A 21,332-nucleotide genomic window follows, 5' to 3' on the forward strand; every position below is an offset into this window, starting at 1 on the left:
TAAATGCATATTGTACTTGCATTTTCTTGCAATTTGATTTGAAATCTGATGCATTAGCTACCATAGATCATGGCGTATGAGTTGACCCAGTGTATAAGACAACCCCATTTTTCCGGCCCCAAAAATCCTGTTTTTGCATATACTTGTGTGTAAGTCGAACCCCCTTTTCAGCCGCGACTTGCTATACTCACATTAGCAGTCAGCCTAAATTTTTCGCCCCACAAATGCATGTTTTACTTAAGCTTATAACTGGGTGCAAGAGATCAAGCAGACCATTACGGGTTGTGTTGCGAAGATGCGAGGAAGTTTGACATGCCCACGCAGCCGACCCTGCATGGTGAATGACAGAGAAATGGGTCCTCCAGCGAATGAAGTATGAAGCTGGTTTCAAGTTGTAGCGTTAGCTAACTCGCCAAATAATTGTGCTGCAACAAGGGAATTCGGTGTTAGTGAAAAAATGGTGCGAGACTGGAAGAAGGAATCCGTCCTCAAGAAAATGCAGCATGAGAATGGGGACCAGTCACTGGCCTCATCTTGAGAAGCATGTATTAGAATGGGTCCTCAAAAATCATCAGAATGGTTAAATCACCAGAATTGCAGTGTGTATGTGCGCACTTAGCTGGGCCAAATCAAACTGAGTCCAGCAAAGATGTCAGAGCAACAGCTAGTTGGTGTAGCTGTTTTATCGAACGTAAATCTCGAGTGTTGCAGCAGAAGACCAAGATGGCACAGAGATCACCAAAAGACCTCGATGCCAGAATTACCAGTTTCCAGCAATTATTCTTCAGACAGTAGCAAAAAGATGAGTACCCGTTATGCCACATTAACAACATGTATGAAACACCCATATATTTTGATATGCCCAGCAACCGAACTGTGCAGTGGAAAGGTTCGAAAACCATTCTGGTGAAAACTACAGGACAGGAGAAGACCAGATTCACGGTGGTACTAATCTGCATGGCCGACGGAACAAAATTAAAGCCTATGGTATTTTTCAAATGTAAAAGCATGCCAAACATCAAGTTCCCTGCAGGGGTTTTTGTGCATGTCCATGACAACGGTTGGATGAGGGTGGAGTGCAGTTATGGATTGATATTGTGTGTAGTAGGCATCCCAGTGGCCATAGTAAAGAATGCAGCTTACTTTTTGTGGGACATGTTCAGATCCTACATAACTGATGAGATGAAGAGGTGCCTGCGAACAAATAACTATCACATTGCAGTTGTACCAGGGTTGGAGGTGTGGGGTCTAACGTCCATAGTTTAACTTTTGGATGTGTACCTCAATGAGCCATTCGAGGATCATGTTTGCGCCCAATGGAATAGGTGGATGGCTGATAGAGCAAAAAACCTTCACAAAGAGTGGAAATATGAACGCTGCCCTACCTGCTTCATGTTTTGTGTGGTTGCGTCATCAAATTGTGGGATGCTATTAATACACAAACACTCATCAGATCATTCAGAAAATGTGGAATATCCAATTCAACAGATGGAGAGGAGGTGATTTGTTGTGGAGGGATGATTAGGAAACTGAAATTGCCACATCTGATCCAGAGTGGGATCCTTAGGGTGACTCATTAGCCAAGTGACTCAGAATGAATTCGATGAACTCTTTGTGTCGGATGCCAAATACAATGAATTTGATGGGTTTTAAAACGCTTTGATTGTGGTTAAAAGTATCTTTGTAGAATTAATTTATTCAATAAACCATGTCACGTTAATTTAATATTAATTACCGGTGTTTTTTTCACACTTCAATGTGGCGACCACCCACACCGGCAGATCACATTTTGTGCTTGGCATAGAAATCGACCCCGTTTTTGGAATGATATTTGGAGGCTTCAAAGGTTGACATATGCTGCAATCTACAGTAGTTTGCCAAATATAGACGAGTGAGCAGTGCAATTATTAAGACATTTGCCTGAATAGCTCTGTAACCTTGAGATAAAGGTTTTTTGGTTATATCAATTTACTTGTATTGCAGTTGTGATTGATTTGAAATTTTGGATTTTGACTGTATGGTATGCTTAATATTTTATTTTTGTTTATGGTGTTTGTTATCGTAGGAACCTTTGGCTTTGGCTAGTAGTGCATTGCCGGACTGGTGTGAACAGCTGACCAGCAAGTGTCCATTCTTGATCCCTTTTGAAACTAGACAATTGTACTTCACCTGTACAGCATTTGGAGCATCAAGGTAAAAGATGGACTAAAGTGATATTTCTTAGCGTTCATTTTTTCTTTCCCTTATGAGCCCTATGTCAGCACAGACTGCAAATATTGCCATTGTGTTTGCTTTATTTTTCACCTCAGAAATTGTAAATGTTCAATAGGCATGGCATGGCAGCAAAAAAAACTTCAGTTCCTACTTTCTAGCTGTATGTTTAAGATTAAAGTGTTTTTCTTATCACTACCTTTTTAGAGCAATTGTTTGGCTACAGAATAGACGTGAGGCCACCATGGAGCGTACCCGAACAACCACAGCAGTTAGACGCGACGATCCAGGAGAATTTCGAGTTGGACGGTTAAAACATGAACGGGTCAAGGTTCCTCGTGGTGATACATTAATGGAGTGGGCAGAGAATGTCATGCAAATTCATGCTGATAGAAAATCTGTTCTTGAGGTAAATAGTCAAAAAAAACTTTTAAATCCTGTTGGAATAATACTATATGACTCTGGTGTGTGATTGTGTGTTTGGGCAAGAGATTTAAAATGAAGAGACTTGTATTTCTTTTGGAATTCTCAAAGGGGAGCGAATTGAATCATTTCATTTTGTTACTAAGCTGGTTAAGGCATTGAGTAGCCAAGCCATATAGGCTATGCAACTGCCAGGAATTATCATTGATCTTAACTGAATTTGGTGATCTCAGCCAGGGTTGTTACAATTAGATTCTCTTCCACCAAAGGTGCTGAAACCATTAGGGTCCTCTTCTCAAGATTGTTTTCTTTATATATCCCCAGTGTCTTCACGTGAAGGAGAGAGTTGGCAGAAACTACTTGAGTATTTTTGTTATATATTTTAAGGAGACCAACAGAATGCTCCTCGGTGAATTGACTTTTTACAACTTAAGCACTATGACAAGGAGAACTTCACTGTTGACAGTTGCAGAGATCTCATTGCTGGTGGTGATTGTATCATTTTTTCCAAGTCTTTTGGCATCAATATATCTGTTATTGATGTATGTTTTCAGGTTGAATTTTTAGGTGAAGAAGGAACTGGTCTTGGTCCAACTCTAGAGTTCTATGCACTCGTAGCAGCAGAGTTTCAAAAGAAAGAACTTGGGATTTGGCTATGTGATGATGATTTTCCTGATGACGAGTCCCGACAGGTACTTAATATGAAATGGAAAACTTTATTTTTGTTTTGGTACACAGAAGTTAAAATTATTATTTACCAATTAAAACACTGAATTTAGCAAGTTGTAACAGCATTTTCTTCATATTAGAAGAGTAACATGATAAAGCATTATCTTGCATGTGTAACTTTTCTGATTTAAACAGGTTGATTTGGGAGGTGGACTTAAGCCACCAGGATATTATGTGCAGCGATCGTGCGGACTTTTTTCTGCAGCCTTCCCACAGGATAGTGAAGAAATGGACAGAATAACCAAACTTTTCCATTTCCTGGGAATTTTCTTAGCCAAATGTGTTCAGGACAACAGACTGGTGGATATTCCAATTTCTAAACCTTTCTTTAAACTCATGTGTATGGGAGACATCAAAAGCAATATGAGTAAACTATTGCATGAATATGGGCCCCGGATAGATGGCGATTTACATTATACTGAAAGTCAATCAGAGGCTTCAACAGAAGAAGGTCATGATTCTATATCAGTTGGAAGCTTTGATGAAGACTCAAAATCAGAGTTTATTCTTGATCCTCCTAAACCCAAACCCCCTGGTTGGTTTCATGGAATCCTGACTTGGGATGATTTTGAGTTGGTAAATCCACACAGAGCTAGGTTCTTGAAGGAAATAAAGGAACTTTCAGTGAAGAGACGGCAAATATTAAGCAACAGAGCTCTTTCGGAAGATGAGAAAAACACACAACTCCAGGAGCTTACTTTGAAGAATCGATCAGGATCAGGGCCACCACTCGGCATAGAGGATTTAGGGTATGAATTTTCTGTTTACTTATGTTACAGTTGTTCAGTTATTTCTGTGCATTTTTTGTCCCATTAACAGTTTGTCATCACACATACAGAAACTATATTGGTTATGTGGTTGGGGTATAAATATTTAGACTTAAAGGTAGAGCTTCTGCTGGAAAGTTTCAAAAAACACCGGAAGTCTGAAAGTAATTCCTGTTGTGGCTCCAAAATCCATCTAGCCTGCCCAGATGGATGCACCTCATTTCAGATGTCAGGGGAAGATAATGAGTTCATAACAGGTTTGAACAGGTTGTGTGAATAACTGAAGCCTGGAAAGAGGCGCTGTCTGCACGTTTCCATAGTAACTCTGTTACTAACTCTCCCAGTACTAGCTTGCTAAGAGTGAATAGTGTCCTGGTGTTTTTCAGGTTTGACTAGGGTAGGTCTAGAGACCAACAAGGGAAGGTATGGCCTATGAAGTTAAAAGAATAATAAGTTTTCAGGTAGAAATGTTTCTCTCGGCAGTTCGTGAACGGTGTTAGTACAGAAACACTGATTTTCAGTCATTGGTTATTAGGTCAGGATTGTGTTCTTGGTTATCAGTACTACAGTGGGTGAAAGGTTTTCAAACTTCTCTGGGTCCAGGATTCTTGGAGCAACTTCATTTTTCAAGTATGTCTGAGTTTCATTGGTACTGTGAACTTCAGACGCTACCTTTACACAAAGGTCCAGGAGTCCCCAGAAGAGGTACTTGAGGCTCAACACAGTGCAAATAAGCCTCACTGCAAAGTTCTGCCATTCAGATTTGCATAAACATTCAAAAACTTCAGTGTTTGCAGTTTTGCTTAGTCTTCAGGATTATTGAACCTAATAGACTGATCCTTGGATAGATCGTGACATAAAACCAAATCTTAATTAATTTTAAACCTGCTTTAACTTTTGCTTAATTCAAGAAATTATTGTGCAGACATGTTATCTGCCACCATGTGATTCTTTTTTAAAGGAAGTATTGCATCATTTGACTTTGCATAACCCTGGTATTCTATGCAAGTAGAATCGAGCACATTTGTAAGTCCAGCAGATTATTTGGCAACACAAAGCAGCAGCTCTTGGAGTAATAAAGAGAGAACCCCTTACTTTCTCTTCAAGCTCATGATCATCCTATTGGTACTGCTGTACTCTTAACTGGCCTCAGCATGGTCCAAAAATCAAGAACTCACTTTTTCTTTTACTATTTTGATATAGCTTGCTGAAGGCTGGTCGATGACATACTGTGCAGGTGTTATGTTCCTCTCTTTTTGGATACACTTCAACCCCGCATATTAAGCTTCCTCACCTTTCCATCATCTTCCTTGTTTGAGCTTGTTGTACGTGGAACTCCCAATTTTTGTGTGTTGAACTCACTTGCTATTAACTTAGTCTTTCTGTCATTTTTAAAAAAATAATTGAAGCGCCCTTTCAGAATTAGTTTTTTTTGTGGACATAGGCAGAATAGTTCACTAGAGAGCCAAACTCGAGAGGTCACTGTATTAATGTGCTTGTGCTTCCCATTTCCCTATTTATATGCTAAAGTTAAATTCAATTTAATTGACTGCGGAAGTTAAATTGGGAACAAAAATGAGGAAGACTGCATATTTGTTTGGCTTCATGTGTTAAATGACCATATGTTTGTGAGCAGTTCACGAAGTATAATCATAGAGAATTGGTATCAAACGCGACCAATATTTTTAATTTATGGGATTCTCATAGTACATTTTACACATTTTATGAAGCCATTTTATATTTTAAATTGCTGAATGAGCTGTATGACTTGGCATGACTGCCATTCAAGTAGAGGGAGGAAAAAGGAATGTAGTAGTAGTAGTGGACAGCATAGTTAGGCGGATTGACACTGTTCTCTGCAGCAAAGAGCAAGAGTCCAGACGACTTTGTTGCCTGCCCGGTGTCGGGCTTTGGGACATCTGCTGGGGGGAATCTTACAATGGGAGGGGGAGGATCCAGTCGTCGTGGTCCATGTAGGTACCAACGACATAGGCGGGACAATGAAAGAGGTTCTGCATAGTCAGTATGAGGAATTAGGCACTAAATTAAGAAGCAGACCTCAAAGGTAATAATCTCTGGATTATTACCTGAGCCACGTGCAAATTGCCATAGGGCAAATAAGATTCGATAAATTAATGCGTGGCTCAAAGTCTGGTGTGGTAGAAGTGGGTTCCGGTTTGTGGGGCACTAGCACCAGTACTGGGGAAAGTGGTGGGACGGTCTACACCTGAACAGTGCTGGGGCCGGTGTTCTAGCAAGCCGCATAACTAGGAAAGTAGAGAGGGTTTCAAACAATACTGGGGGTCAGGGATCAAATTTGGGAAGATACGGTAAATCAAGGAGTAGAGACAAGGCAAGAGAGGAAGGTATTAATGTCGGAAACAATAAACAGACTGTGACAGGAAGGGACAGAGCGTACAAATCTAAGAGTAAATCAACAGATAAGGCTAGAGGTTACCAAAATAATAAGACAAAACTAAAGGCTCTGTATCTGACTGCACGTAGCATTCAAAACAAAACAGATGAACTGAGAGCGCAAATATAAATAAATTCGATCAGATAACTATTAGAGATATGGCTGCAGGATGACATAGATTGGGACCTGAATATTGAAGGGTACATGGCATTTAGGAAGGACAGGAAGCTAGGAAAAGGTGGAGGGGTAGCTCTGTTAATTAATGATGGTATTAGTGCAATAGAGAGGGATGACCTAAGTTTAGGAAACCAGGATGTAGAAGTAGTTTGGGTAGAGGTGAGAAATCATTAAAGGCAAGAAGTCACTTGAGGGAGTGGTGTACAGGCCATCTAATGTTAACCATACTGTAGGAGTGGTATAAAGGAAGAAATAATGGCAGCTTGTCAGAATCGGCAATAAAAATGGAGGATTTTAATCTACATATAGACTGGAAAACTCAGATGGGCAGAGGCAGCCTAAATGAGTACATAGAATGTATTCGGGATAATTTCTTGGAACAGTACGTTCTGGAGCCAACCAGAGAGCAGGCTATACTAAACCTGGTAATGTGCAGTGAGATCGGATTAATTCATGACCTCATAGTTAAGGCACCCCTTGGTAGCAGCGATCGTAATATGATTGAATTTTATGTTCAGTTTGAGGGTGAAAAGAGTGGGTCCAAGACCAGTATTTAAACTTAAATAAGGGCAATTATGAGGGCATGAAAACAGAGCTAACTGAAGCAAAATGGCAAATCAGGTTAAGGGATAGAGATGCAGTGTCAGATATTTAAGGGGATATTTCAGAATACACAGAATAGATACATTTCAACGAGAAAGAAAAATTCCAAGAGGGAGGACCCGCCATCCGTTATTAAATAAAACAGTTAAAGATAGTATCGAACTTAAAGAAAAAGCATATAATTGCAGAAAGATGGATGGCAGGTCAGAAGATTGGACAGAATATAAAAAAACAGCAAAGAATGACTAAAATATTGATGAAGGTAAAATTAGAATACGAGAGAAAGCTAGCTAGAAATATTAAGACAGATAGCACGAGTTTATATAGATATTTAAAAGAGAAAAGAGTTAATAAAATGAGTGTTGGTCTTATAGAAAGTGAGTCTGGAGAATTAATAATGGATAATGAGATGGCATATGAATTGAACAGTTATTTTGATCGGTCTTCACTATAGAGGATACAAGTAACATCCCAGAAATTGCTGTAAGTCAGGAAATGGAAGGGAGGGAGGAACTCAAGAAAATTACAATCACCAGGGAAGTGGTACTGAACTAAATGTTGGAGCTGCAGGCTGACAAGTCCCCAGATTCTGATGGACTTCATCCTAAGGTCTTAAAAGAAATGGCTAGTGAGATAGTTAATGCGTTAGTTTTAATTTTACAGAGTTTCCTAGATATGGGGAAGGTTCCGTTAGATTGGAAAATAGCAAATGTAACTCCTTTATTCAAAAAGGGAGGGAGACAGAAAGCAGGAAACTACAGGCCAGTTAGCTTAACATCTGTCCTAGGGAAAATGTTAAAAGCTGTTATGAAAGACGTTATAGCAGGGCACTTGGAAAAATTCAAGGTAATCAGGTAGAGTCAACATGGTTTTGTGAAAAGGAAATCATGTTTAACCAATTCATTGGTGTTCTTTGAAGAAATAACATGTGCTGTGGATAAAGGGGAACAGGTAGGTGGATGTATTGTACTTGGATTTCCAGAAGGCATTTGATAAGAGACCACATCAAAGGTTATTGCAAAAAATAAAAGCTCATGGTGTAGGGATTAAAATATTGGCAGGGATAGAAGGTTGGCTAGCTAACAGGAAACAGAGAGTAGGCATAACTTAGTCATTTTCTGGTTGGCAAGATGTAACGAGTGGTCTGCCGCAGGGATCAGTGCTGGGGCCTTAACTTTTTACAATTTATATAAATGACTTAGATGAAGGGGCAGAAGGTACGGTTGCTAAATTTGCTGATGACACAAAGATAGGTAAGGAAGTAAGTTGTGACGAGGACATAAGTAGCCTACAAAGGGATATAGATAGGTTAAACGAGTGGGCAAAAACATGGCAAATGGAGTACAATGTGGAAAAATGTGAAATTGTCCATTTTGGCAGGAAGAATAAAAAAGAAGCATATTATCTAAATGGTCTGAGATGCAGAGGGATCTGGGTGTCCTAGTGCATGAATTGCAAAAGGTTAGCATGCAAGTTCAGCACGTAATTAGGAAAGCTAATAGAATGTTATTGTTTATTGCGAGGGGAATTGAATACAAAAATATGGAGGTTCTGCTTCAGCTACACAGGGTATTGGTGAGACCACATCTGGAGTACTTATTTAAGGAAGGATGTAAATGTGTTGGAAGCAGTTCAGAGAAGGTTTACTAGGCTGATACCTGGAATGGGCGTGCTATCTTCTGAGGAAAGATTGGACTGGCTAGGCTTGTATACACTGGAATCTAGAAGAATAGGAGGTGACTTGATTGAAGCACATAAGATCCTGAGGGGTCTTGACAGGGTGGATGGGGAAGGATACTTCCCCTTGAGGGAGAATCTAGAACTAGGGGTCTCTGTTTAAAAATAAGGGGTCGCCCATTTAAGACAGGGATGAGGAGAAATTTTTTCTCTGAGGGTTGTGAGTCTTTGGAACTCTTCCTCAAAAGGCGGAGGAAGCAGTCTTTGAATATGTTTAAGGCAGAGGTAGATAGATTCTTGATAAGCAAGGGTGGTGAATGGTTATCTGGGTTTGGTGGGAATGTGGAGTAATCAGTTCAGCCATGAACTTATTGAATGGCATAGCAGGCTTGAGGGCCAAGTGGCCTACTCCTGCTCCTAATTCGTATGTTCGTATGACTGCTTGCACTGGGAGCAATGGAATTGCTGTAGGTACTCGTGGTTTTGTCTGTTTTAGTTATTCTTTTATGGTCAATGATATTCCTGTTTTCATAATATTTTCACTCTTGTAAAAGGTCAGGGAGGAATTCTATTAACTCTGAACTCTTGATGGTTCAGTCATGAAGGAAATTGAAATAAAAACAAGAAATGCTGGAAATACTCAGCAGAAGCAACTCTGCTTCTCTCTCCACAGATGCTGCCAGACCTGCTGGGTATTTCCAGCATTTCTTGCTTTTATTTCAGATTTCCAGCATCTGCAGTATTTTGCTTTTATGAAGGAAATTGATGCTGGGTATCTGTAACTGCACCAGCTCACTGATCTCAGCTGACCCATAAGATGCACACAAGGCAAAAGGTTTGAGGGAGGGAGAATAATGAGCAAAATTCCAAAGACCAAGTGAGTTATTCTGTGCAAATTACTAAATACTTACACCCCAAGCCATTTGAAATCAATTATCAAACATTGTGTATTTTCAGTTGCTTCCTTATTTAATTATTTGTCCAAATGTTTCAGGCTGAATTTCCAGTTTTGCCCTTCGTCCAAAGTACACGGATTTACAGCTGTTGATCTGAAGCCTAATGGTGATGATGAGGTCAGTAGTAAAATTTTCAGAAATAATTTGGGGCAAGAGTTTGTGCGTGTAAGCGTGTGTATGCTTGTTTGGCATTTATTTTATTAGAGATACAGCACTGAAACAGGCCCTTCGGCCCACCGAGTCTGTGCCGACCAACAACCACCCATTTATACTAACCCTACAGTAATCCCATATTCCCTATCACCTACCTACACTAGGGGCAATTTACAACGGCCAATTTACCTATCACCTGCAAGTCTTTTGGCTGTGGGAGGAAACCGGAGCACCCGGGGAAAACCCACGCAGACACAGGGAGAACTTGCAAACTCCACACAGGCAGTACCCAGAATCGAACCCGGGTCCCTGGAGCTGTGAGGCTGCAGTGCTAACCACTGCGCCACTGTGCCGCCCTGAGGGTAGGGTAACATTGTCATACATGTGACCGGCTAGGATTTCTCTTCTCCTCAATCATGGTATTGTTTATATCAGCTTGTCTTTGATTCCTCACTAAGGTTTCTAGTGTGTGCCAAAGCAGTTGGAATGAAACTTTACAGTTTGCCTTTTTATTTCTGGTTTGTTTAGAATTCATCTAACCTGCTTTTGTTTTAGATGGTAACAATAGACAATGCAGAAGAGTACGTAGAATTGATGTTTGACTTCTGTATGCATACTGGAATACAAAAACAGATGGATGCTTTCAGAGGTAACATCCTTTTTAATCTTGTATGTGGTAAATAGGCTGGATCACATTGTTAAAAAGCTGCTTAAGCTCTTAATTGCGACTTAGCTTTCTGCGGTGTGTTTAATGGGCAATTAATGTACAAATCCATCAAGTTCTTCAAAATAATGGGGATGCTCAGGGCAAGATGGCATTAGTGCAAAGCAGATGATGGAGCAGTGTAAATTGATTAAGTTCTGGAAATTTGCCATCCATGGCATATCTCTGGTTACCTCTGTCCTTGGCCCCCTCCCATTTCTCATTAACATGCTGTACCTCGAAAACATCATCCGACAGCACAGCGTTTGTTTTCACATGTTTGCTGACGACACTCGGGTCTACCTCAACACCACTTCTCATGAATGTTCCACTGTTGCTAAATTATCAGACTGCTTATCCAACATGCAGTACTGGATGAGCAGAAATTTCCTCCAGTTAAATATTGGAAAGGCTGAAGCCATTGCTTTCAGTCCCTGCTGCAAACTCCGTTCTCTAGCTATTGACTCCATTCCTCTCCCTGGCTACATTCTGACATTGTCTAGTCTGTTTGCAACCTTGGTGTCACATTTGACCTTAAGATGAGCTTCCGACCTCATTCGTACCATCACTAAGTCTGCCTATTTCCACCTTCATAACATCACCTGACTTTGTCCTTGCCTCAGCTCATCTGCTGTTGAAACCCTCATTCTTGCCCTTGTTACTTCTAAACTTGCCTATTCCAATGCACTCCTGGCTGGTCTCCCACATTCTACTCTCTGTAAATTTGAGGTAATTCCAAAACTCTGCTGCCTGTGTCTTAACTCTCGCCAAGTCCAGACCCCTACAACCCCTGTGTTCGCAGACCTACATTGGCTCACGGTCAAGCAATGTCTTGATTTTAAAATTCTCAATCTTGTTTTCAAATCCCTCCATGACCTTGCCCCTCCCTATCTCTAATCTCCTCCAGCCTCACAACCCTCCCAAGATATCTGTGCTCATCTAATTCTTGCCTCTTGTGCATCACTGATTTTAATCACACCACCATTGGTGTTCGCGCCTTCAGTTGCCTGGGCCCCAAGCTCTGGAATTCCCTCCCTGCACCTCTCCCCCTGTCTACCTTGCTTTCCTCCTATAAGACACTCCTCAAAACCTACCTCTTTGACCAAGCTTTTGGTCTTCTGATCTAACATTTCCTTTTGTAGCTCGGTGTCTTACTTTGTTTAACAATGCTCCTGTGAAGTGCATTGGGATGTTTTATTACGTTAAAGGTGCTATATAAATATAAGTTGTTGTTGTATCTGTTAATCCCCCTGCATTTTCTGGCTGATTTGCACTTGCACCTTTAACATACTGATGTTTTGCCAGCAAGATCTAGTCTAATATATCCATGTGATTAGCCTTGCTGATTACTCCCACAAGACAGATAACTAAATACAGTTTGATGTATCTAGTTCAAAACTGATCTTTCCCTAATTGAAATAATTGAATATTTAAATTTCCCTGATGGCTTAATGGGTAAGTGTACTGCTTAGTGTGGTCATATTTAGACCAGAGGATGCCTGGTCTGCGCTAATAGCCGATCTCGGCTGGAGCACTGTGATTGGCCTTAATGTTACTAGACAGGGAAGGGAGGCGAGTGCAGTTTATGGGAATCAATTGAGGTCCCTGTGCCTAATTTTTATCTAATTATCCATGCTGGAATCTGTGTGTGTATGTGTGTGTGTTAGTTACAGGATCTGGCTGGGTCCTGATGCACTTCAAGATAAAACAGAAGTTATCATTGTGTCGCCTTGCATGTGAAAAATGGTCATTTTGGCAAGATATGGAGGGCTACTATAATTTGGTGAACAGTATCTCACTAAGAACCAGACCCCTTGAATGAATGGGGTGGGGAGGAAGGAGTGCTTGGATATAACATAAGTAGTAATAGTTCTATATAATTATTAAGGACAGAACTAGGAGGAGGAATAGAAACTTGAGGATTTAAACAAAAATATCGCTTTGTGTCAGTATTAGTATCAGGTCAGTATACTATCCTGTCATTATTGAGCAAGTGAAATTGTGCAAAAATTGCATCAGAATGTTCTTTGCAAAGTTAGAAAAATTGTAACAGATGTATGTCAAAAAGTTAAACAATGGAAAGTATAAATTTAAAGACTCAACTGGAAAATATAGCAATTTGATGTGAGTTATTTGTCATTTCTCCTCTTCCCCCAAAAAACCTTTCCAGATGGATTCAACCGTGTCTTTCCTATGGAAAAACTGAGCTCTTTCAGCCATGAAGAAGTTCAAATGATCCTTTGTGGAAACCAGTCACCATCTTGGACTGCAGAGGATATCATTAACTATACAGAACCCAAATTGGGCTACACCCGTGATAGGTATTTACAGATATTTTTGTGTACTCATAATGATTAACAAAATTACTATAATTGAATCAATTTTTCATTTTAGTAGTGTTCCCAATTTGAGAAGTGTTGACATTTTATTCTGTACACAATAGTTTCTCCTCTTGCTTTGTACATGTAACAGGAGATACTCAACCCATTCCAATGAGTTGCACAACTTTGAGTGACTTGGACGCTTTCATCGTTTGTGCATGTATGCCAAACCTTTGCATAGCACTGTCTAAAATAGCATTAAGATTAGGACCTGGCAGTACATAACGAATTTACAAAAATGGCAGACAGTGAAAGACCAGCTGGTAGGTTAAGTCTGTTTCAGAATTGCATGGCGCAAGCATTGATCCCAAATTATCAACAGCCACACAGCCTTCTGGGAGAGGCTAAAAGAGCTATGACTAATTCAGGAAAAGTCTAGAAAATTCCTCTCCAACCACCAAAGGCAATTCAAACAGGTTTCAGGAGATCAGTGTTCATCAGCTGCATCACCCAATGCTCCACCTACCTTTTGTAAGTTGACATGTTGGCCATAGCTATAATCTTACCCAGCTCCCTTTTGAACACTTGCCAGCTCATGCAGTAGGCTTGCATTTGCTGCAACTTGTTCCAACAGTTGATGAACTGTTGCAATAAGTCAAACTACCTGACATCTAACCTGATTCTTTGTTTATCTAACTGCAGCGCATGTCCCCTGACGGTTCCGATCCTCCCGACCTCTCAAATAGTCTATCCCCATGGACAAAATGTAAACCTTTCATTTATTTTAAAGACGGGGGAATTGACATGGTAAATCTGCATTCTCCTCTTCATTGGTACAGTATACTGAAATCACCAAGATCCTGCAACCAACCTACCTACTTACTTTAGTTTGATTTTCCTGTGTGCAAGGTAGCTACTATGTTTACCTAGGAAATGGTGACGATACTTCAAAAGTAACTCATTGGTTATAAAGCATTTTGGGCTACACTTGGGACATGATCGGTGGCTTCATAAATACAAATTCTTTCTTAACTATTATATTGTAACTGATTTTTGAAAAGGTTCAGGTGGAATCTATTATAGTCCAAAATCAAAGATCAAGTACTGATTGCTCAGAATGAAAGCATTACTACTGCAAGTAATTTGTCATTCCGAAGAAAACCAGGGATTTGGCCTCGATAACTGATCTGGTCCAAATGACGACTACTGGTTTGGATGAAAACAGTCTCAAATTTTGAAGCACGTTGCAGCAAACTTAATTCTGCATCTCTGGCGATGATATTCAGAAGCCAAAGTTTTTCTTTACTCCATTCTCTGTCAGACTTCCCCTATTCCCTATCCTCCAGTTTCGTCCCAGAGAAATTTAGCCATGCCTCCACTGCCATTCTTGGCCGGAGTTTATCTAGCTTTGATGCAGTAAATGCTAGTGCTTAGCTAAAGTGCTAGCATGCACAGTTGCATGATCTGGAAACTGTTCCTGTGCCACCAACTACAAATTACCTGGCGAAGCCCTGCAAACATATCCTTTGTTTATTCAGTGCTTTCGTGCTGTAATTCCGAAGTTCCAATTTTAATAATCATTTTAAATGGTGGACTTAGCAATGTACACACTTGGTCACTGTCTGCTATGTCTACATTTACTACAAGGTGTTTTAGTACCTTTTAAGACCTTTCATTGATTATTTGTGTCCTTGGAAACATACGATGATTTTGTCTTAATGAAAACATGCTTCATATGCAGATTGGTTTTAAATTCTGCTGGACCAATTCAGTTTGCAAAACTTAGTGATCTAAATGCCACTGACATCTCTCTTTCCATTAGAATGGTTTTCTTGAACAAGTTGACCAGTAATGTTTTGTAGAACATTTGTTTGACATTTGATTTTGTACAGTAATAACAAATGCAGATGTTAGCTTTTCTTGCCAAATATGTGTCAGTTCAGTTAAGCAAGAGTTTGCTGAATGTCTCAACTTGCCTAGAAAGAAAGAGGAATGGGAAGCCCTAGTGTGTGACTTTTGGGACAATGCTCATTGCCAGTTGTAGAAAAGTGCCTGCTTTGCAGCAGGTTCCCTGTGTGGAATACTGCACTGGGCAATAGGGTACCAAACAGGGAAAACAGGTAATATTATTGCTATCTTTGTGTCTGTAACTTTATCGTGGTTAGTTTTCAAATTTGATCCCTACATCAGATCATTTATGAAACCTACAGCACGAAGCCATAGCACAACTCTGTATACTTATATTTTTGATTCCACATGCATCAGTATAAAAATGTCAAGTTATATTTCCCTCAAATCTCTGAACAGGGTGTTTGTTTATATGTACTGATACAAATTTGAATAAAGGATACATATGCATTTGTTAGATCCCACATTCAGTGGTAAATTCAACTTAATGTACAAGTGATGCTTTAATAAATTTGATTTGCCAAATGAATCACTACCATATTTTCTTTTTATATCACTTTCAAAGCATTAGGACATGTTAAGTGAGATTAATTTTTCATAGCTTTAGATAATGCATTACATGGTAACATTTTTATGTCTTTTCAAGCAGCAAAAAATATGGTGGTCATAGCTGTGAGCTGGATGTTTTCAGTTGGTCAGTTAGTGCTGTTAGTGTAGTTGCTGGAGGAATCTGTGTCTTGTGCAATGTTCTGTAGTGTACAGTTGCATGGAATCCAACAGTCATAGAGTAGAGACATAGAGCAGGTCAGAGGCTGGGAATTCTCCGGTGAGTAACTGAACTCCTGACTCCCCAAAGCCTGTCCACCATCTCCAAGCTATAAGTCAGGAGTATGATGGAGTACTCCTCACATACTTGGAAGAGTGCATCTCCAAAAACACTCAAGCTTGACACCATCCAAGACAAAGCAACCTGCTTGATTGGCACCCCATCTGCCACCTTAAACATTCACTTCCACCAGCGCACAGTGGCAGCAGTGTGTACCATCTACAAGATGAACTGCAGCAACTCACCAAGCCTCCTTCCAAACCTATGACCTCTACCACCTGGAAGGACTAGAGCAGCAGATGCATGGGAACACCACTGCCTGCAAGTTCCCCTCCGTGTCACATGCCGTTCTGACTTGGAACTATATCGCAGTTACTTCACTATTGCTGGGTCAAAATCCTGGAACTCCCTTCCTTTCAGCACTTTGGGTGTACCTACACCACATGGACTGCAGCAGTTCAAGGAGGCATGTCACCATCACCGTTCCAACGGCAATTAGGAATGGCCAATAAATACTGGCCTCACCAGTGATGCTCACATCCCAATAACAAATATTTTAAAAAGGCCATTCAGCCCACTAAGTCCATGCTGGCTCTCTTTAGAGCAATCCAGTCAGTCCGATTCCCCCCACTCTATGCCCGTAGCCCTGCAAGTTTAATTACCTCAAGTGCCTATCTAATTTCCTTTTGATATCATTGATTCTCGCTGCCTATGAGAATAGTGGAAGCAGAGAGTTCTAGGTCATATCCACTCACTACCTTAAAAAAAAAGTTCTTTCTCATGTCCTCCCTGTATCACTTGCCCAAAACCATAGATCTGTGTCCCTGAGGCCTTGTACCATCAGCTAATGGGAACAGCTTTTCTTGGTCTACCTTATCTAAACCTGTTGTAATCTTGTAGACCTCTATCAGATCCCCCCTCAACCTCCTTTACTCCAAGGAGAACCGATTGAACAAAATGTTGTACCCAGTTATGGCAAGAAGTTAGTGCTGTGAAATGTTATCTCATAAGTTAAACAGAGCAGTCCAAGATGCAAGTTAAGGCAATACATGTTTTTCCCCTAATCAGATTTACATACGAACATACGAATTAGGAGCAGGAGTAGGTCATTCGACCCCTTCAGCCTGCTCCGCCATTCAATAAGCTCATGGCTGAACTGATTACTCCACATTTCCACCTACCCCCAATAACCTTCCACCCCCTTGCTTATCAAGAATCTATCTACCTCTGCCTTACAAATATTCAAAGACTCTGCTTCCACCGCCTTTTGAGTAAGAGAATTCCGAAGACTCGAGACCCTCTGAGAAAAAATTTCTCCTCGTCTGTCTTAAATGGGCGACCCCTTATTTTTAAACAGTAACACCTAGTTCGAGATTCTCCCACAAGTGGAAGCATCCTTTACACATCCACCCTGTCAAGACCCCTCAGGATCTTATATGTTTAAATCTTACTCTTCTAAATTCTAGCGAATACAAGCCTAGCTTGTCCAATCTTTCCTCATAAGACAGCCCGCCTATTCCAGGTATTAGCCTGGTAAACCTTCTCTATACTGCCTCCAATGCATTTACACCCTTCCTTAAATAAGGAGACCAGTCCTGTACACAGTACTCCAGATGTGGTCTCACCGATGCCCTGTATAGCTGAAGCATAATCTCCCTACTTTTATATTCAGTTCCCCTCATGATAAAAGATCACATTCTATTAGCTTGCCTAATTACGTGCTGTACCTGCATACTAACCTTTTGTGATTCATGCACTAGGACACGCAGATCCCTCTGCATCTGAGCTCTGCAATCTTTCATCATTTAGATCATATGCTTTTTTATTCTTCCTGCCAAAGTGGACAATTTCCCACTTTCCCACATTGTACTCCATTTGCCAGGTCTTTGCCCAATCACTTAACCTATCTATATCACTCTGTAGCCTCCTTATGTCCTCTTCACCAGTTACTTTCCTACCTATCTTTGTGTCATCAACAAATGTAGCAACCACATCTTCAGTCCCTTCATCCAAGTCATTTATATAAATTGTAAAAAGTTGAGGCCGCAGCACAGATCCCTGTGGCACACCACTCGTTACATCTTGCCAACCAGAAAAATGACCCATTTATGCCTACTCTCTCTCTCTCTCTTTTCTGTTAGCTAGCCAATCTTCTATCCATGACAATATGTTACCCCCTACACCATGAGCTTTTATTTTCTACAATAACCTTTGATGTGGCACCTTATTGGATTTCCTTTTGGAAATCTAAGTGCAATACATCCACCGGTTCCCCTTTATCCACAGCACATGTAACTCCTCAAAGAACACCAATAAATTTCTATCCTTTTTAAAATTCTTTAATGGGATGTGTGTTGCTGGCAATGCCGCCATTTGTTCCCCATCCCTAATTGCCCTTGATAATTCTGCGGGTCTGGAGTCACACATAGGCCAGACCAGGTAAGGGCAGCAGATTTCCTCCCCTAAAGGACATTAGTGAATCAGGTGGGTTTTTAACGACTATGAACTTTAAATTCCAGATTTTTAGTAATTGAATTTAAATTCCACCAGTTGCTGTGTAGAATTTGAACCTGTTATTGGCATTAGCCTGGGCTTTTGGATTACTAGTTCAGTGACATTGCCATTATATCATCCTTTCCCTACAACATAAACAGCTAGGAGGGTGAGAAAGTAATGTATTTAAAGATCTTTAGTTGTTGTCATGGGCCCATTAGGAGGTTTAGGAGACTATTCCAGTGATAGTCCTTAAATAATTCTTCCAGTGCATGTTTTCACAAAGCCATAGCTGACATTGGGAATCATAGGTACAAACTAATACTCTACTATTCTCAGCAGTATTTCACCACTGACGCAGGTATTGGTTTAGGTTTATAATGTACAGAAACTTGAGTCAGTTTTACAAGCAGTGTTTCATTGAATATGTAGTGAAGAGGATTTTATATTAAATTTCCCTTTTTAGGTTGCAGATTCTAATGCTCAGTTTATATTTTATATTGACTTCTGCATGACTTAGTGCAATTCCTATTACTTGCTTAACATACAAAAGATGAATCAGCTTCAGTATCTCTTTTTCACTCTCTTTGCTCAGTCCGGGATTCATTCGATTTATAAGGGTTCTTTGTGGAATGTCATCAGATGAAAGGAAGGCATTTCTGCAGTTCACCACAGGATGTTCCACTCTGCCACCAGGTGGTTTGGCCAATCTTCATCCACGGCTCACTATTGTACGCAAGGTATGTAGTCTAAACTGCATTGATAGGTTTCTTCATGTTACTAAAAGTTTTGCCAGTTTTTAAAGATATCTACCCTGATGTAAATGATAATTGCACAACTCTTCTGGAATAGGGAGATTTAGACTGTAAATTCTTCAAGGTTGGTTATGACTAAATAGGATGATTTAAATTAGGCTGCATTTGCGCATGTGCTAGTACTGCGCCACCTAGTGGTTGCATTGTCAGCAAACGCAGCCTCTTCCACTGGAACATTACTGTGACATTCAGGCAGCTGCCAGGATTAAAGATGGCGCTGCTCAGTTTATCTGAGAATACCAAATGGAACCCAAAAACCCACTCAATGGCTGCCATCGCCGCCTCCATCCCACCCCCAACAGTCCCCTGCTCCCTCTTGCCATTGCTGCATTTGTATCATTTCTTGGATGTCTCCTGCTCAACTGTTTAGATTTTTTTTTTGACAAGGACGGAGATCTCTGGTATGATGCTGCCATTGAAATTTGAAATGTAAAGCAACTTTCTATGGGATGGTAAAGTCAACATTTACACTGAAGTTTATGGAGGAAATAACTTTGAATTTCTGCCCTCCCCCACCCCCATTCTGCAATCTCCCAGTCTCCCAATCCACACATTCACACTCGCTATAGCCTTGCCATTCCTCCCCACCCCCCACTCAGCACAGAAGACCGTTTGCGCATGCGCGAGCTTGGAGCGCTCTGATGATGTCTGCAGGCCGCTGCATTGTCAGGAGTCACTTTGTTTAAATTATCCACAGCATGCATTTTATTTTATTTCTTCCTATTAGGTTGATGCAACAGATGCAAGTTATCCATCAGTAAACACGTGTGTGCACTACCTGAAATTGCCTGAATATTCCTCGGAGGAAATTATGAGAGAACGTTTGCTAGCTGCTACAATGGAGAAAGGCTTTCATCTTAATTGAGCTGATGGACATTGATGGATAGTGAATGGACACTGAATCTGAAACTAGAAAAGCCTCTTGTGTTTGTGTGGTAAAAATGTTGATCTCCAGCTGTGCTCTGATACAGCTTGCCTTTTTGAGGCTTTAGAGAAAAAACAATGAATAACTGTTAGCTGCTAATGTTTTGGCAGGAACAAACTTCTCCTGTTAATAATTACATGGCCAGCAAATATAATGACACAGAGCACTGTGTGCTGCTTCAAGGGCTTATGAGACTGGAAGCTGGGACAGTCCTGTAGGTGTTCCGAAGGGCAATTTTTGTCATGTTTTCAGTGTTTATTTTCTGACAATGCATTGCGTTATATTTCATTTCAATATGCACAGCAATTGGTACCAGGGTTCACTACGAATGCCACTTTTTGACCTCCCTTGCTGGCCTAATGCTATCGGTCAAGAACCTGCTTGTGTAGAATTGTAATGTAGAGAGTGAATGGGCATTTCCCCCAACAGCATTTCCTGTTTACTAGTGCCTGCACCGTTTATTTGAGTATTAAAGTTTTACTTGCTCTCATTTTAGTATACAATCATGAATAAGCTTTTTTTCCTGTTTGTTCGGTGTGAGTATGTTTTCATTCTTTAATGCCCTGCTTTGAAGATCAAATCCTTGAGTGCATTTGTGCAATTTTACAATAAAGCTAGAAACACTGGTTCTAGGTGCAAGGCACACTTTAAAGCAAGCTAAGCTTTTCCCTGTATTTCTTTGTATATTATAAACATTTATTTAACTCGAGTTGCAGTTTCAAGTCACACAAACTATTTTCAAATGTGTATGCTCAAAATAATCATTAAAATGTTTGCAAAGTATTTGAGTGAATTGCCTTTTCTGTAAATAATGGTGGTTAAGCTTTTGTAATTTTTTTGGGGGGGGTGTAGAATACTTTTATTTTTACATAAACTAAACTTGTATTAACAAAGCTGAAAGGAAATGTGGGATTAGAATAGTTAGGTGCTCGATGGCCGGCACAGACATGTTGGGCCGAAGGGCCTGTTTCTATGCTGTATAACTCTATGACTCTATATTTCCTTTCACATTTTCAGCACATCCCAAGTTGCCTCACAGTTTAAGAATTATTAATGCAGATTATTCATTTTATTACTTCATGTGCAATGAATAAATTAAATAACTTCAAAAATCAGACGCATCAGGCTTGTAAAGTATTGGCCTGATACTTATTTTCTCCCTCTCCTTTCTCCCCCACCCCAGCCACCTTTGCCTTGTTCTATGACACAATCTGCATGTGTCCACAGAT

At 40.3% G+C, this 21,332-nt stretch overlaps 1 protein-coding gene across 4 annotated transcripts in view; it reads left to right on the plus strand.

Annotated features, from left to right (window-relative positions):
• Positions 1–20,886, plus strand: part of hectd1 (HECT domain containing 1) — a 116,081-nt gene extending 95,195 nt beyond the window's left edge. For all 4 annotated transcript variants that reach the window (XM_068039349.1, XM_068039353.1, XM_068039351.1 and 1 more), the window contains 9 exons: positions 2,066–2,193; positions 2,419–2,620; positions 3,189–3,326; positions 3,499–4,112; positions 9,998–10,076; positions 10,668–10,761; positions 12,986–13,136; positions 18,959–19,103; positions 19,906–20,886. In XM_068039349.1, coding sequence (XP_067895450.1) covers positions 2,066–2,193; positions 2,419–2,620; positions 3,189–3,326; positions 3,499–4,112; positions 9,998–10,076; positions 10,668–10,761; positions 12,986–13,136; positions 18,959–19,103; positions 19,906–20,043 — 1,689 coding nt within the window. In that variant the 3' untranslated portion in view covers positions 20,044–20,886. The remainder of the gene's footprint in view (positions 1–2,065; positions 2,194–2,418; positions 2,621–3,188; positions 3,327–3,498; positions 4,113–9,997; positions 10,077–10,667; positions 10,762–12,985; positions 13,137–18,958; positions 19,104–19,905) is intronic.
• Positions 20,887–21,332: the final 446 nt, after the last annotated feature.

The sequence above is a fragment of the Heterodontus francisci genome, chromosome 9 (genome assembly GCF_036365525.1).
Source record: "Heterodontus francisci isolate sHetFra1 chromosome 9, sHetFra1.hap1, whole genome shotgun sequence".
NCBI lineage: Eukaryota > Metazoa > Chordata > Chondrichthyes > Heterodontiformes > Heterodontidae > Heterodontus > Heterodontus francisci.